General features: G+C 34.8%; 1 protein-coding gene across 12 annotated transcripts in view; it reads right to left on the reverse strand.

Annotated features, from left to right (window-relative positions):
- Nucleotides 1-18,691, reverse strand: part of nalcn (sodium leak channel, non-selective) — a 192,014-nt gene that overhangs the window by 32,097 nt on the left and 141,226 nt on the right. For all 12 annotated transcript variants that reach the window (XR_012384932.1, XR_012384933.1, XR_012384934.1 and 9 more), the window contains 9 exons: nt 18,284-18,420; nt 12,214-12,355; nt 11,816-11,889; nt 5,410-5,511; nt 5,215-5,284; nt 5,028-5,119; nt 2,941-3,063; nt 2,698-2,754; nt 1,522-1,642 (listed from right to left, as the gene is read on the reverse strand). Coding sequence is in view for 9 of the 12 variants with exons in the window: in XM_073911846.1 (XP_073767947.1) it covers nt 1,522-1,642; nt 2,698-2,754; nt 2,941-3,063; nt 5,028-5,119; nt 5,215-5,284; nt 5,410-5,511; nt 11,816-11,889; nt 12,214-12,355; nt 18,284-18,420 (918 nt within the window). In the remaining 3 variants the exon portion in view is untranslated. The remainder of the gene's footprint in view (nt 1-1,521; nt 1,643-2,697; nt 2,755-2,940; nt 3,064-5,027; nt 5,120-5,214; nt 5,285-5,409; nt 5,512-11,815; nt 11,890-12,213; nt 12,356-18,283; nt 18,421-18,691) is intronic.

An 18,691-nucleotide genomic window follows, 5' to 3' on the forward strand; every position in this document is an offset into this window, starting at 1 on the left:
ACTTTTATGAAATTCTTTGTTCTGTTATACACAAAACAAGATTTTTGGAAGAATGTTCAGAAAAAGCAGCCATTGACATTTTTAGTAGGATTAAAAGTACTGGTAGTCAATGGCTGTACAGCATCTTAATTTGTGGTCAACAAAAGAAAGAGACTCAAACTGATTTGGAACAAATAATGAATGAGTAAAAAGAGAACTTTCATTTTTGGGTGAACTATTTCTTTAAAAAAAAGCTTATAACTTTTATAAAAGGTTCCTTCTCATTAGCCATTCATCAACAATTCCTCAGAAAAAGTATTAATCTGTATTGAAATATATTTTGTAAGTCATTGAACAGAAATCATCCAATTGTTGAGATAGATTGAGATTTCTTTAAAATGACAAGTGAAACTTATTTCAGTTTTAGGCATCTTAAAATGTACTTTATGTTAAATTAAAAGGTAATAGTACAGTTAGGTCCATAAATATTTGAACATGAACACAATTTTAACATTTTGGGCTCTATACACAACACAATCGATTTGATTTATGATTATTATTCTGTCCAGTTACTTTTGAACCTTTAACAAATGGGAGGCACATATGCAAACTGTTGTAATTCCTACAGCATTCACCTGATTTGGATGTAAATACCAAAGCTATTAAATTAAAGTTGACAGTTTGCAGTTAAAGCATATCTTGTTTGTTTCATTTCAAATCGATTACACACACACGCACAGACGCACAGACGCACACACACACACACACACACACACACACACACACACACACACACACACACACACATATATATATATATATATATATATATATATATATATATATATTTTTTTTTTTTCATTTATTTCGGTTAAAGATTAATTTAATTCCAACTGAATCTTTGTTTTGTAGAAAAAAAAAAATTATTACCATAAATTATTATTAAAGCAAGAATGATATTATGGAATATAAACAAGATCAACATAAAATTTTTAGCCAGTAATGCCACAATTATTTAATCACAGAAAACATAACTGAAAAATTGACGGCTTTGGCAAAGCATTTTCTTTTCTTCTAGCAATTTATAGAAGGCTTTAAGACTGGATGTGTCAGAATACATTTAGGGCAAGACAATTTTTTTTCTATGCTTAGAACAGGAATTGATCTTTAAAATACCCATATCACGTATAGATCAGATCGTTTCAGACTGTCTGAAGTGGAGTTTAAATTAAATAATGTAGAAAGAGAGAGACAGAAAACTGTCAAGAGGGACAGGTCAATCTTTCTGTCTCATAAATAACAGTACAAAATCTTCGAAACAGAGGAACCCTAAACCTTTCATTTACACACTGCAGTTGAGATCATAATCAATGTGCTCTAAAGAGCTAAATTAATTGGATTTACAATCAAAGGTACTGGGCTGCAACAAAAACAAGACAAGATGACCGGCCTTCAGGAGAGAGATGAGGAACATTTACAGTCTAATATAGTTAGTTAGAGGTGTGTGTGACAAAGAATGGTGAGCAGTAAGGTTTAGAATACCTGCAGGGTTGGGACATGCATGACTCTAGTAAAAGGAGACTCAAACATCATGGAAATACAAGAGCAGATAGTGACCACGATCATCACCCAGTCCAGATAGGTTACCAAGCCCAGCAAATCACTGGAGAACACACACAGACACAGACACACATGCAAGGTTTAGTGCAGGCTGAATGTGTCAAAATAGGATTTTCCTACTCTGCATTCCTCCTGCTCTTCAGTCTGAGCTTATGTAACTTAATTTTTCAGATCTTTGAAACTGGTGAAATCCTTTTAGGACAATGTAGCCCAAAAGTTTCTTCTAATCCCACACTGGAATGTCATCCAGATTGAAACTTTTTTAAAGCCCTTTTCTCAAACTGCATTTCTAGAATCAAAATAGACATAACTAAGGGTAACATTCATAGAGCCAAATCACATTTTGACCCCCCAAAATATGAAACTAAGATATACTATATATTTTAGCATTATGTTCAAGGCAATTTTCATTAATATAATAGATCCAGATGATTTAACACTATTTATTAACATTTAAACAATACATTTTAAATTAATTTGTTACATTTAATTTAATCTGCACCATCTAACTTTTTCAAATACAGTATGTTGCCATCTCGGACTGAAATATAAAACTGTAACTTACTTGCTAAGTTATTAATCATAATCACCACATTAGACCTGTCATTCTACATTGACATGTCTGTATGTAACATTTCAGCCAGTTTTGTTCTCACCAATTGAGAACTTCTGAAGAAAACTGCATTACTGAGCATTTCAGCAAGCTAACATTTGAGCATGAAGCATAAACACAGAGCTTACTGTCAAGTGTGTCAGAAAAATTAAGTGAAAGTCAGACAGAGTACACTTGTTGACTTTTATACGGAACAATTCAATTTAATAGACGATTTTCACTTTTTATGTAGTTATGAGCATTAATAAATGCTTTTTGTTATTCTTTTGACTACAATTTACATACTGCAACTTTAAAAAAGTTATATTTTGAATGCACTGTTATATTAAAAGGAATATGCAGGTGTATGCTGCAATTACTCTATACAATTTATGAATTTCACAACAAAACAAAAACACAAAACATAATAATAATAAATAAATAAAAACTCTGTATATAATAACAGATTATCATAACGCATAAGCCCTAAACATTTTGGGACTTACTATAATTGATGGTATTTTGTGCTGTTCACTGCGCCTGTATTGGGATCCGTATTTGACCTATTCATAAAAAGCCCATTAACACAGTATCAGCAAACGTATGGAAAACAAACACACACACAGAGAACAGTTTGTGAAACAAATAACAGTGGCTATGGTGCAAAGGGATTAGTCATCGCCATGATGTGCATGAAAATACTACTGTCTCTATATAATGCAATGGATGTGAAATAGTTTTAGTCTTACGCATTAAAACGGGCTCTAACAATCATTCGGCAAAAGTTTCTGAATCGATGCTCTCTACCAACGATGAAGAGTGGCTTGTCAAAGTATGGATGGTTTTCCCGAAGTTCCTCCTCTTGGACTTTTCTGAGAATTAACAAACCAAACAAAAGCAACAAAACAACAAATAAGAATTCAGAATAAAATCAGAAACCTCATCTACTGCAAACTCTGCTCCCCAATACTGCTTTTATTATTAGGCTACATTCACACTGCAAGGCTTAGTGCTCAAATCTGATGTTTTTTCTCAGATCTGTTTTATTTTATTTATTTATTTATTTTTTGTTTAGCTGTTCACATTGTTGTTATAAATGTGGCCAGTATCCAATTTGCAGTGTGAACAGACCATGGTCCTAAACTGACCTGTATGCCCAAAAGTATACCCAAAATGTCTAATTATGCACACAATGAAGTAAGCACATTGTCAGATTAGGCTTAATATATTTATTACCCTTTTACAACATAACCATTGTATATTTTATGAACTGTACTTGTTCTGCTACTACTAATGTGTATTTCGGAAACCCAATCTATAAATCTTTTTTGATTGAAAACACTGATCATTTGTAATTTATGACAAGTGTGGTGTGCGTCCTTCTGTCCACCGATGTGGTAAACTTATCAAGGGTTAATGAGCAGCAGCCGCAGACTGAACTTTGAAGGCGGAGTACTGTAGGTTTATTTTCATATTCATATCAGTCTTTCATATTTGGTTCTGTTAATGTATTAATTATTAATTAATTATTAATTAATTAATTATTTATTAATTATTAATTATATTATAAGTAAAATATAGCTATTTTGTTAATGAATGGTTAACAAGTGCCAGTTTTGCATTAAATTATTATTTTTATGCTGCTGAGGAGCAGAGGACATTTGCAGCACAGAATGATGATTGGGCCACATATGCATGCAGTGTGAACGTAGTCCACTTTTGGATATTTACAGGGTTCTTAGACATTTTTACTACAAAAATTTCATGATTTTTCCAGGACTTTCAAGTCACTTTTCATGACCTAATGTTTCATGTAATGTCTAGATATACGTTGTATATCATAAGAAATGTTTAAACTTGATACAGCATATTATAAAACACAATAATTTCAATTTATTTTATATCTATGTAAAATAGATGATGTTTATACAGCACTAATAATGTGAGAGCATGTTTTCGGCCAAGAAAAGAAAAGATAATCTTAATAGTTTGTGAAACTAGTATTAGTAGGTAAAACTAATTCTATTATAAAGCCGTGATCACACTGCACTTTTTGCTCCAAAGACTTCCATTTATAGCCATGCGAATGCGGAAGACCAGAAACGCAAGCACGTGTTTCGCATTTCACTGCATTCGAAAGATCAAGCTTGTTGAATTCTTACCTGCGAAATCACATTAGGTGATTGCGTGAGACCAATAGAAGATCATTTAAAATAAGAAATGTAAAACATGGAGCAATCACTCACTTTTATAAATGTCTAATCATATTGTTTAACCCTGCCCTTCTTCGCAGCGCTGTACGACAGAATTTTGCAAGCACAAGCACTAGTGTGACTGCAGCTTAAGTCGCTTTGGACCAAAATGTCTGCTAAATGACTAAATGTAAATGTAATTGCCATGACTTTTCCAAAACTTTGTGGATTTTTCAGTTTTTTCCAAAACTTTTCCAGAAATAGAAAATGCGATGTCAAAAATTTAATGACTTTTCCAGGTATTCCATGACCGCATGAACCCTGTATTTAAAAAAAAACAAGCACATACATACTATAGTATAGTATACTATAGTAAAAATCTGTAAATCAGCTAAAATGAAATCTGATAACTCTTTTATAGTCTCTCCATGCCCTCTGAACATGGCAAATAAATACAGCCGACCTGAAATCAAAGCATTGTTTCTGTGCAATATGTCTTGTCATACACAATGGCGCAATGCCACCATCAGCGTACAGTACAAGAGAAAGATAAGGCGTAATAACTCACACATGGCATGTTTTGTTTGTGGGAAGGAGGGATAAAATCTGTTCGATTGACCGAGTTTGTGGAGTGACAGTATTACCGTTTCATCTCAGCCTGCTCCTTCTTCTCTTGTATCATCTTGATTTCACTGTCCTCCCGCTGGGCATTACGGTAGCGGACCGTGCTGGAGTGCTGCAGAGTTCACACGCGTGTCAGAGATCACAGATAGTGCTGTCAGCTATTGCTCGGTTACATTTGACTCTGTATGTGTATGTGTGTGTGCTCACGTCCTGAGTGAGTGTTTCCAAGGATTTCCCTCTGCTGATTCTCTGGCTGGTAGAGCCATGTCTGAGGGACCTGTGCCAAAAAGTGCAGGTTAAAGCACTAGCTTAATGTAGTGCACTTTAGCCACAAATCTATCCAGTGCTTGTTAAATAAATGAAATAGATGAGTATGAAATCACTGTAATGCTCTTTCCTAACCGGCGTTCTTGGCGGATGTGATGCTGGACACTGAGAATGGATCTCTCTTTAGTTGGCTGACCCTCAAATGAGCCACTCAGCATGCGCTGCCTGGTGCAGGCTCTGGAAAATACACACAGACACAGCAGAACTAGGTCAAAAGCACGTGAATAAATTATGATGTAACACAGTGTGCTATTCTTTTTTTAAAAATGAAGGCATTATTTCTGGTTCAAATTCTGGCTTAGTCATAAGCAGGTCACACGCTGGACACCCCGGGACCATCTGTGTTCGGTGTGCAACCTCTTTTACTATTTATGATTCATTACAGGATGTTATTCTTAGTTTTCAGAATCAAATTCTAATAACCATCTTCCATGTCATTATATTTGATGTTCTGTTCAACAAACAAATTACAAAAGCAAACTGTGTCTGCCCCTAAAAACAAAAGCATGTTTGTTCATTTTGGGTCTGTTCATCCTGTGAGAAAAACTGTCTTTGGTTTTGTATCAAAAATCACAATAGTACCTTTTCCTCTATTAAGGGAATGGTTCTCTATGCTAAACTGTTTTGTGCCAGTCTGCATGGCTATGGTTTCATTTTACATGGTGGGGCTGATAACAATAATGTGTGAATGTTGTTTTATGAACATAATCATGTACAATTTAAACCCTTTAACTGCCCACCAAGAAATTTTTGGATTGCATTTCTTAACCCCTATTGTCGCTAGTTAACACAATCAATGCGTTTTTTTTTCAACATATCCAATATTTTTTAATATCAACAACTACCAAATGGGTCAGTTTATTTTAAAAGTGCCATAATTAATATATGAAAAATCTGAAAATATGAAGTGTAAGACAACTTTATTTAAAAACATAATCAAAATAAAGATTTTTTGAATACTAAATCATCTTTATTTTTGAAGTATCCTGAAAAATTTTGTAGATTCTCATTTAACATGTTTTCTTGTTGTTGTTGTTTTTTTTAAACAATAAAACCAAAAAGTGTAGTAGTGCTACAGGATTAAGTTTGCTTGATTTTCTGTAAACCAGCAGTGCTGTGTGTAAGCCATTTTTTTTAAAACAGTCATTCTTTAAATGACTTTAACAGTCATTATTTAAAACAGTCAAAACATGATCAACCATTTGGTAGAGTAGGCATTTAAGGGGCTAAAATGGGTGGTCTAAGGTTTTCATCAGATGTGAACGAATTATAAATCACAAAAGCAAGAAATAACTGTGACACAGTTATAATAAACAGAAGATTATCATGCATTGGTGTGGACGATAATTGAGTTATCATTATAGTAATCACTTTTTTTGTGTGAGTGAACATGCTCTTAAACGCAAATGAGTTTTGCATACTGTAAATATTCAGGATTACAGTATGCGATGATCAACAGTGAATGCCTTTTAAGCTGTCCCACAATTGACTGTCATGTACTCTGTTGTTTGTCTGATGCAGCAGATGGTTCTTATTAGTTTACACTGTGTTTTGCAGGTGGAAACCCATAGAGAGGAAACTAACGCCCATGGAGAGGAAACTAATTGATCGCTCTTTTATCCAGAGTGGTCGAATTTGACCTGTGGTGCACAAAAATTTTTTTGCAAACAGTAAAGTGAAGAGGAAGGCATAACCTGACATTTAATATAGGTATGCAAGTTTACATATAAGCTTCATTTATAGTGCTGAAAAAAATGATATAATTTTTAACACATTTGCATTTGAATGTGGGCATTTAAATGTATATTTTTCATGAGTTATTCTAATTTATAAATTCTGAATTTAGTGGCATCATCTGCTAGATTAAATTTTAAAACTTTAAATTTATTAATTAAATGTTCAAACTTGAATTAAATAATTCATACTTTTTTCATTATTTTTTCTCATCATCAGATTACATTTCAGTTTTATAGTATCTAGACAAAAACAAATCTAACCTACATTTTGCTATTATTACAGTTAAAATGCCATACTTTTACTATGTAGTTTTTTCCTAACCTATTTATGCATTTCCTGGAAATAAACAGAAGTGAAAAATGCAGAATCACAACAAGTTTTGTTAAGTGGTATGAAAATGCAAAGCAGATGTTCCTACATTAAGGAACCAACATCAGTCAAAAACTCAAGGAAGTATTTCTGGGAAATAGAGTTCACCTTCCTTCTTTAAGATGACTTTAGATGCAGAGCTGTTAAAGAATCTGTCTGCTGAAAGTCCTATAGTATTCTACAAATATGCATTTCCCATGTTATGTACCTTATCCATGGCTGAATTTGAGACTAAATTTTGGGCCGAAATTATAATTTAAAGTCAAGAAGCAAAACAGCTTTTTTTATTATTATTTTATTTTTTTCATTATTGCATTTCTGTCATTCAAACGGCTCCCTCTGTTCTTTGAAGATGACCCATGAATAACAAGTATTTAAAGTATTTTAGTATTAACAAGTATTTAAAGTATTTAAATAGTTCATCAAAATATGAAAATAGTCCCATAATACAGAAATAAAGTTACAGAAGGATTGGTTTCCAGTGGTCTGCTAACACGTGACTAAAATATGTTTGTAAGGAACATTTTTTACCCAAGAGCTTTTCACATCTGGAAATGGTGAAATCTGGATTTGCATACAATGTTCCACAATGAAAGTGAAAGTGCCAAATAGCAGTTAAAGTTGACAAATTAAGAATGAAACACCCAAAATTACTTGAAACTCCAGAGAAAAAGTGGATAGCGTGGTGACACAATGACGTTAATCGTATTATGTGCTCTAACATGTGAAATGGGATCATGAAAGGAACAATAAAAAAGTAACTCATGAAAACACCTTAATCATACAGTATTATTGTTTTATTCAGATTTAGGCAAATAGTTTGATGACTGATGTCCATGTTTACTGTTTATTTCTCTAAGTCTGTGTTGTCGCTGTGAAATTAAGCATGTGCTCGTACTTTTCATGCAAACCCTTCCCTCTTTTGCCACTCAACAGTCCCACGTAAATAAAGCTGGACTCACACACTTTTCTGACTTTTTTCAAACTAGAGGTGTGAAAACACCCTGCTTAGACAGAGGAAACTACGTCTTTTTAAAAAAAAAAGAAGACGAGTGGCAAATCTGGACTTCACCATTTCCAGATTTGAAAAGCTCTTGGGTAAAAATGTTCCTCACAAACATATTTTTGTTGCGTGTTAGCAGACCACTGTAATCCACACATGTGGGTCAACACATGAGCTGTTCTCTCATTGTGAAGAAATGAAAAAAAAAAAAGCCTTCTTTGTAGCACATTTATAAACGCAACACTGATGACCTATGTCTCCAAACAATTCTTCTTTTTCTACTTGTTTGAAGTAGGGTTGGGAACAAAACATGGTGTCTCTCTTATATTATGCATAATGAAGTTGCATCTCGTCCACAATAGAGCTTGCTGATTGGTTCAAACCAAGTCTTTCTTATGACATAATAAACAGATGGGCTGAATACTCAATGACGCCACTTTGTACCAGCTGGTACAGACAGCCAATTTCCACGCTGGGATTTAAGCAATGATCTCATTGCTGTGACGTTGTTCAACAATTTCTTTTTAAACCGGAAGAACAAATTCACTCTAAACAACGCAAAACCAAAAAATTTTCACTTTTTAGTTAAATATATGAGTCCTATTAGTGTTTTTAGCAACGTGGGACACATATCAGACCTCATAGTTTTTTGCGATTTCTGGATTGCAGAATCCAACACAAAATCAACAAAAAGTCGCACATTTTTGTGATGCTGCAAAATTCTTAATTAAATGCAAAATAATTGCAAAAAATGTTAATAATCTCATAAAACATCCAAATCCAAACCATGTAATCAAATTAGATTTAATTCAGTTTACAATTAATTTGTTACGTGACTTATATATATTGCATACACAGAGCATGTGATGTATTTGTTTCTCGAAAAATGAACTCTCATCTGCGTCCTTACAATCATTACAATACATGGAAAGAGGGGGAATGTTTTTACAGCCTGTGCAGTAAGTAGATGCAGATGATGCACGAGTGATTTATATGTGAAGCCAATGCAAAGATGCGATTAGACATCCTGTGGCGCCAAAACTCTTTCCCTGCAGTTAACAAGAGAAAATGCTTCCCTGGATGAATTTTACGGCAATCCGTGTTTAAGGTGTTTTACAGTAGGGGAAGCCCTAATGCATTTTTCTATGTGTGAGGTACATGATGTCAGGGTACACAATGTCAGATGCTCTGGGGAGTAAAATCTGAGAAGAGAAAAAGTAAGTTGAAAATGAGAGTTATACCACCTTTCTTAAATCTTTCTTGAATCCATCTTGGCTGAATCCCTTCTGTTTTAGATCTGTTTCAGATCTTGTCTTGACAAAAGATCAAAATAAGCAAGCTTTATATTTATGATTTATAAAAGAGGCTACCTAATATGGTAAATAAGAAATATATTTTATAATCACAAAATTATCCGCAAATTTCAGGGAATTACCACCGCAAAATCATTATTTTTTATCACAAAAAAAAACATGAAAAACTAGGGTCTGATATATGATTGTCAACATCTCAAAAATGTGTTTTGGTGTTTCATGACCCTTTAACAATTATGGGACCATTCACCTCAATTCTGTGACCATTCACTACAATTACAAAGCTAAGAAGAGAAAATATAGTAAATGACTATTAAAAAGCATATACACATAAGACAGTTTGAGGGCGAGTAAATTATTAGTCATATTTATTATTTTTGCGTGAACGATACCTTATACACAGATATCAAAAAAGTGAGAATATCTATTTGGATAAGATAAACGCAGTGTTATTTGAAAGAATAATCCTTCTACAACCCTTCTGCAACCCTTGTGGTATTGTCTTACTGTTTTTAAAGACGAATATTTCAAAGTTATGTCTGGAAATGAATTGTAACTGGTGAAGCTTTAGCTGTAATTGGTATTGGGAAATTGTTCCACTGCTGAGATCCCATTGGCTGTTTATGCTCTAAATCAGTGCTGATCTATGTATGCTTTGAAAAGCCTGCTGCTCACCACCGCCTTTCTATTGTCCATTAATTGCAGAGTCATGTACCAGAACACAGCTAATGACTATTTCAGCTTCAAGAGAACATGTCGCCCTTATTTATGGCCACTCAGAGTGATGAGTGTCTGGCTGATGAAGGGTATGTGTGTGTCTGTGTGCGCTTGTGTGTATGCAGACAGACCGATCACCCCAGACGGCACAGACGACGTGGGATGGCTACTGATGTGCCGTCTGTCTGTTTAGCACAAGGAGGAGGGGGGGACAAGGTATGTGTGTCTGTGCGTGTGTGTAACATGAGGGAGGTAGAAACGGCGACGACGTGATCTGAAATTTAAGCACACAGACATGAACGGCTGAAGCAAATTGTGGGAATACGCGGTTGCATCGCTGCCAGATTTGAAAATTTGTTTATTCATGCTCACAGGTGACCCACTAACAGATATATTGATATGGAGACGCCATTATCTGCTCTGACTGCTGGCCTGGAAGCAAGACAAACATGGAGTCCAAATCATGAAAATGGAGGATTGCAATCAAAACACATCCAGCCTGTATTGGGATTAATGTGTTTTTGGCTTTGGTTGCTAGGGAAGCAATGCTCGAATGTACTTAATTTAAAAACACAGATCATCACATACTGTATCTGTAATATAACATTATATTTTTCATGCATTTTAATATTATAAATTTTAGACATATTTCTCTAATATTTCCCCTAATTATAAAAGTGTGTCATGAAATAAATTAAAATATTTTATTTATTTCTCTGAAATGAAGTCATATTTCCCAAATATTTCCCTTAATTATAAAATGGTTGGTCGTAATATAAAATAAAATAAAATATTTTATTTAATTTATTTCCCTGAAATTTTGTCATGTTTCCCTAATATTTCCCAAAATTATAAAATAAATAAATAAATAAATAATAAAATTAATAAAACACTAAAATAAATAAATAAATAAATAAATAAACTAAAATAATTCCCAGCTCGATGGTTGATTGCGGCTGAAAGATCATCTGCTGTGTAAAACAGTAGTAGTTGGCGGTTCATTTGACTGTGGCAAACCCTGATGGATCAGGGACAAAGACAATAAATAAATAAATAAATAATATAAAACAAAATATATTTTTCTATGAAATTTTGCCATATTCCCATAATATTTCCCTTAATTATAAAATTGTGGGTTGTGAAATAAAATAAAATAAAATATTTATTTCCCTGAAATTTTGCCATATTTCCTCTATATTTGCCTTAATTATAAACTAATTTTTATTTATTAGTTGGTAGTTAATTTCACTGTAAAATAAAATAAAATAAAATAAAATAAAATAAAATAAAATATTCCTGATGTCTACAAGATCTGTGATTAAAAGGAGAAAAACAAGCTCACCGCAAAATTTTGTTGACAGTGATTTCCTTTTCCATTAGGTTGCGAGCCCGGATGCTAAATACTGACTTTCGTAGCTGGGAAGAAGAAGAGGTTTACAGATATGTACACAGATCAATGCACAGATCATATACACATATTCACAATACACAGATCAATACACAGCACAATTCAAAAGTGTACATCTCCAAACAACTATTATTATGTGGGTAAATCTGACTTTGACACTAGCAAACAAAAACATCCCAATGTAATAAAGAAAATATTGTTATATAACTGCTGGTTATTTGAGTCTTGTTGCGTGGGAAATGGATCGGTTCCTTTCAGAACATTCATGAGATTATTGTTTGGTCCCTGTGTGTATTGAGGGGGCAGACTGTAGGAGTGATGGAATGTGCTACCTTCTGATCTATGTATTTATTATCCTCAATGGCAGAGCGTTTGGAATGGTCGCAAGACGAGGATGATGCTGAGGGAAGGCGACGGAACAGACAGCTAGGGTCCTGCTGCTGTCGGTCGATGAACTGCTTCATGAAACTCTCCCTGTGGCACACGCAAACACACAGGAGACTTCACGTCTAACAGGATTCTTAAAGATGAATTCGGAGACACACAGCATAAATGAAAGAGAGCCAATATTGAGAATGAATCTTTCATGTTAAAGCCAAATGTGAATCCACACTTCATTTGTGTGTTATACTTCTAGATTAAAGAAAACTCCAAAACTGGTTGCAACCATAGTAAAGTGTTGACTTTTGCTAAGTAGTTTGTTGCTATACAGTTGTAGGTGGTTAAGGTGGTTGCTAAGATCAGCATGATTTTGTAGGTCAATGGTTAGTAATCCAAAATGTTCAACCCAGGCTCTTTCTGAAAACTTACCTTTATATACATTTCTGGAGAGCTTGAAATATGACCCAGGAGATACATTTTTTTTAGTTTTTGTTTTTTGCGAACACACCAGAGGCCACTGTTGACTGACTGTTTGACTGACTGAATGGCTAAGTTAGTTAGTTAGTTAGTTAGTTTATATACAGATAGAGATGGAGCATGTCTGATGTGGGGTTGAAGCCCGTTCCAGAGTTCCTGGGGATATATGCTCATACTTGGGAGTCCCTGTTAGAAGTCTCGCAGCCGCATTTTGTACTAATTGCAATCTATTCAGGGCATTTTGACCAATACTCACATATAGAGAATTGCAATAGTCAAGTCTTATTAAAATAAAAGCATGGATTACCTTCTTAAGGCCATTAAAAGAGAAAAATGACTTCATTTTTGCCACAAGTCATAAATGGAAAAAACTCGATTTAACAACTGAATTTACTTGTTTGTTAAATTTCAGATCACTATCGAAATGAAACCCAAGGTTTATAACAACAGGTTTTTGATAAGTTGATAGCTCACCAAAACCTAATAAATGCAGAGGGTTAGCCAAGAGGGGTTAGCCAGAGGATTGCCAAACCAGACCAGCTCAGTTTTTTCTTAATTGAAATGTAAAAAATTTGATGAAAGCCAGGTCCTAACCTCAATTGGACATCTCACAAGGGAGTCAAGGCCATTTTATCATTATTTTTAAAAGGGACATAAATCTGAGTGTCGTCAGCATAAAAACGAAAAGCCACTCTATATTTACGAAAAATAGATCCTAAAAGTAAAATGTTTAAAGAAAATAAAATTAGGTCCAAGGATAGACCCTTGCTGAATTCCACATGAAAAGTTCCAACATTAACACAAAAGCTTCTAAGTGACTTACCGATCGACTGACCCGCCCTCCTCCTTCCCTAAACCCAACCAATAGTGTCTCCAAAAGCACAGATTGACCCGCTCATCCGCTTCCATAAAACCAACCAACAATTTTCAAAAGCAATGAAAAAAAGAACTCATCTAATTTTCATCACTTATTAGATTTAACACATTTTCACTCTGTTATTTACTTGTTTGCTAAACTTTTTGGCTTCTGTTTTTGTTTAACCCGCTTTCTGGAACCGTTCTTCACTGGACTTAAACCCCATGTTGATTCTCTCTGCATCGCAAGTCTGATAATGTACATGGCGAGCTAATTTGACAAATTGGTAACAGTGGGAAAGTCTTCCATTTGGAGGTAAGCTGTCAGCTGGTGAGAGCGAAAGGAATGGCGTCATACATACTTCTGGCTACATAGTTCCATTATTACATAATAATCTTCAGAAACCTATATAGGGTTACATTTTTTAGAACAAGGCTATGTTGAAAATGTTTCTGGCTGGTTACTATTGTAGAGTGATCAGGATGGCAGTAGGTGGTTGCTTGATGGTTGCCAGGGTGTTTTGGATATTTGCAGATGGCTGCCAAGGTGCTGAGGGTGTTATTTGGTTGGGTAATAATTGGTATGGCAATGAGAAAGGCTGCTAGAGTAATCTTGATGGATATTAGGCAGTTGCTAGAGTCTACAATGTGGTTAATATGCAGACATCCCACCTCTCTCGGAAGCTCCAGGAGTTTCCCACATATTCATAGTTGCTCCCTGAGCTCCGCAAATTAGATACAATATTCCAGAAACTGGTGGCAAGAGGGAGAACACTCATGCTAGCGAGCATGTGCAAGAGAGTATATCATATGTAGTGATATTGTAAGCCTTAAATTATATGAATATCGCAGTGTGTCTAGTGTGAATTGCTGTGGTCATTGGAACAGCTGTAGGAATGTAAATTATCATATGCATTTGTTTACGTGGCAAAATGTCTTTTTCACCAAGAAGGTTAATACAGATTCCAAAAGCAGATACTTATAAGATCATGGTCTGGTTAATGTGTGTGGACTTTGGGGGTTTTACGATGTGGTCACATGTTGATTGGTCAGTTTGTACACTATGGGCCCTGCTTTCGGTTTTAAAAGAATCAAGCAGCTTTAAAAAATATCTAATTTGCTGAAGAGAAATGACACGAAAAAAAAAATAAAATAAAAAGATTAAACATATCGGGACTGTTAAAAGAAAATTCCTCTTTGATATATTCTTTCGACTCCGATACATCAGCTAAGATTATGAATGACGGAGTGTCTCTCCTGCTTCAGCAGCGTGTCCCGCTGGTTAAACGATGAGGCGGAGAGAATGCGCTGCTTAGTGAACCTAACGCGCCATTATTTTAATTCTATATTCGTGAAGAATGAGCCAACCGCATATGCTTAGTCCTGTTGGTCGGGACTCTGCTTTATAACTTAGTTTATTACAATAATCACACTTAGCTTTGCCATCGTTCTTCACATGTTGCCACTCGGCACATCTTGCGCTCCATCTTTAAACAAATGTTTACATTATTGAGGTGCTCTCCGGCGGCGAAGTTTCTGGCAGAGTAGCGAGTGAAAAAATGTGCTTGCAGAAATTGGAATCAAAATTTAAATTATATATAACAAGCATCGTATTCTTTCTAATCCTCGCCCAGTTTTAATACAAGTTGTTTTTATATTTGTGGCTGTGAAGTTTATTAAGAATATATATATATAGCCTACTTTATTTTTTTATACTTTAAGTGATCTGCTTGAGGTAGGTCACGTTTATCAATGGTAAGTTTTAGCCTAAGTTTACATCAATAACATAATGTGTATTGTCCTTTACCATACAAAAAAAAAACAAGAAAAAAAAAACATTATTATACATAGTTGCCTGTAGCCTAAAGGCCGCAAATGCATTAAAAGGCAAGCGCATATCTTAGCCTTGAGTTTGTTCACACTCTGCCTGTATTAACATAAATGTTGTATTTTAATATAGCTTATTTTGATGAATTAGCTCTAACCTTCGACAGTTTTTTCTTCTTTTTCCGCGGTTATGCGGCATTATATTTCACACACATTTGCAAGGTGACTGAATATGAAGTTAAAATACAAAACATACTGAGCCATAAGTAAAAAAAAAACAAAAAAACAAAACAACAGTTATAGCTACTTTAAAGGAGAACATTGACGTTTTGAAAAAAAAAAATGAACAGAACTGAAACTAAATTATTAAAAATAAACCTGCAAGACTTAATTTATGTCCTGCGGCAAAAATAATTTTATTATACTTTTAGTGATCTGCTTAAGGTAGGTCAATTTATTTTTCTCAGTGTTTCACGTACTGTACGGCAATGTCTTTAAATAAATAATTTATTTAGGCCTATTTTCATTATTCATTTATTTTCATTATTCGTTTATTATTCGTTTATGTACAATTGTTGAGACATAAATAAGATAGTAAAATATAATCAACAACGAAAATGGAAATAAAAACAGAAATAAAACATAAATGAAAATGTCTTGTCTTAGTCCTATCAAAATAGCAAACACTGAACATCTTTCTATATTTAGGCTGCTTTATTTATTTATTTATTTATTTATTTATTTATTTATTTATTTATTTATTTATTTATTTAAGACTACTTATTTGTACTAAATGTTTGTGCTTTCATTTTAGTTGTCTTTTACTTCTTCAATTCTATTTTCCAAAACGAATCCTCTTTGCACTTAAAAAGTTTACAATAAAGCGTGTTAACAAATTTTAAATGATTAATGAAGGAATTATAATGCTTTGACTTATTGTTTAATATCATTTACAAGCACAGTAGCTGTATGATCTATTTCTGTCCGTTCGCATCCCGTCCCTTTGCGCCCCCTGGCGGCTCATTCACAAACTGCGGTCATACACTAAAAACAGAGCGGCACCTATTTCAAACGGCGGCGGTACCAGCCGCGGCGTTAATAGCCACTTTGAACTCTCACCTACTGTATGTCTCAGTATTTGGGCTTTGGTCACATGGTCAAGAAAGATACAAAATAGTTAATAAACTTTGCTCTGTGCTATTCCTGCTCTGTTTCTCTCCCACTCTCTCTCTCCCCCTCCCCGTCTCTCTCTCAGGTATTTTTTTTTTTTACATTTAAGAGAGATACAAATTATATGTTTTTATCATTTCATGATTAATCTTTTTATACAGTTATTTTGCAATTCTGTTGTGACCATTGCAAGTTATTGTCACTAAATCAATTCTTTTTCAAGTATTTTTGAATTGCTGTTGCTAGGATGATCTGGATGGTTGGATTTCTGTGGCTAGAGTGTTCAATGTAGTTTGAGAGGCAGTTGCAAGGGTGAGCTTGACTGTTGCTTGATGGCAGGTTGTTACTTAGGATAATGGTTGGTATGGAAGTCAGAAAGTAACGATAAGGTAATTGGAAAGCGGGTGAACTTGATTGTTTCAAGGTTATCGCTAAGTTATGCAGCATGGTACATAAAAAGGTTGCCCAGGTTGAAATTGAAAAAGGTTGAAATTCATGGTTGCTATGCTGATTTAGTTATTTTTGTAGATGGCATTTGGGGGAGTTCATTTTGGCTCCTAAACACCTTTGAGCTATCATTCGGTCTGTGGTGATTATGCAATCAATTCCGTATCGTGACGCAGTTTTTAGAGAAACTGAATTTTAAATGAGCAAACAGTAGGCGTGGCTTGTTTTTTCTATCGCAGGCTGAATGGACGTAGTAAAGTAGGCATTTCATTTAGAAAGATCTGGAAAGGGTATTTAAAAGAGTTATTACAACCTAGAAAACTCTTCCTCCACACCATTTCTGTTGGTTGGAGCAGTGTTAGCCACGCCCATTACCTCAAAATCACATAATCTTAGGAATTAACTGAAAACAAAAAGTGCATTTTCAGATTTCAATTAACCATTAGAAGGGCAAAAAAATTTTTCTTAATGACATGCACAGATGAATTATTCACCACAAAACTGGCAATGTGAGATAACAAAATCATATAGTTAGTTTTGATTTCTTGGGGACTTTAAAGTACAATTTCTTCCCCCAATTCGTTTCTCATTCCAGTGGGGTCAGACAGGAGAACAAAATCTAAAACAGCAACACTAGCCACAGGAATATACTGGACAGTCAAGTGACAAAGCTGGTAAAGATGTAACCGCAAATGTATGAACGCACATGGAGAAATTATAAAGACTCTAAAAGGGTCACCCACTGGATGAGACCACCTTATTGTGTCACATCTTTTTTAAGAGTTTGTGGCAAATAGAAAGCAATATAAAGCCTTTTCAAGCTTATTTTTGTTTCAAATGAAGAACAAAAAAACAAACAAAAAGAAACTTGGTTTGAAGCATACCTGGGCCTTAAGGTGCTGTGCATGGCTGTTATTTGATAGAATAATGGCTGGTAGGGTAAACAGAAAGGTTGCTGGGGTAATCCAGACAGATACTATTTGGTTGCTAATGTGTTCAGCATGGTTATTATTTGGTTGGATAATGATTGGTCACCAGGTTGGTTGCTTACTAGCCTAACATCACATTAAAAGAGCTCAGTGATACTCTGGCTGCCATTCTTAGTTTGGAAACCTCCTGTAATGCAAGTTTGAGATTTCTGTGCATGTTTAATCATCCATCAAATGAAAAAGACTGATAAGCTCTGATTACTACACGAAAAAGCCCACCTCTTTTCATTAACACTCGAGATCTCATTCAGCTCACCTGATTCTGGGCACAGTGAAGTCTGAAGGCAGCTTGGAGATTTTCACCATCTGCGGTCGATTGGGGAACTTCTCAAAGATTCGCAGTCGCAAAGGAAGTTTCTCTTTTGTATCAGCATTGGCTTCACTCTGCTTCAGCTGTGGAGAGAAGACAGGAGACTCAGTGGAAACAAATGTCTCGTTCTGTGACTCAGTCGAGAGACACTGATGGGGCCACATTGTGTTTTCACACGTCACCCTCAAAACATTTGCCGGGCGGTCCAAAACTGACATAAGCTGACTATCTCAACTCCACAATTGGCCATTTTGAAAACTCAGCTAGTCTTTAAGTGGAATGCAAAGACTGTGTTTTATATTCAGTTCCTCATGTCTGGCTGTGAGAGAGGAAGGGGTGAGTCCGTACGGTGCA

The sequence above is a fragment of the Danio rerio genome, chromosome 9, assembly GCF_049306965.1.
Source record: "Danio rerio strain Tuebingen ecotype United States chromosome 9, GRCz12tu, whole genome shotgun sequence".
Taxonomy (NCBI): domain Eukaryota; kingdom Metazoa; phylum Chordata; class Actinopteri; order Cypriniformes; family Danionidae; genus Danio; species Danio rerio.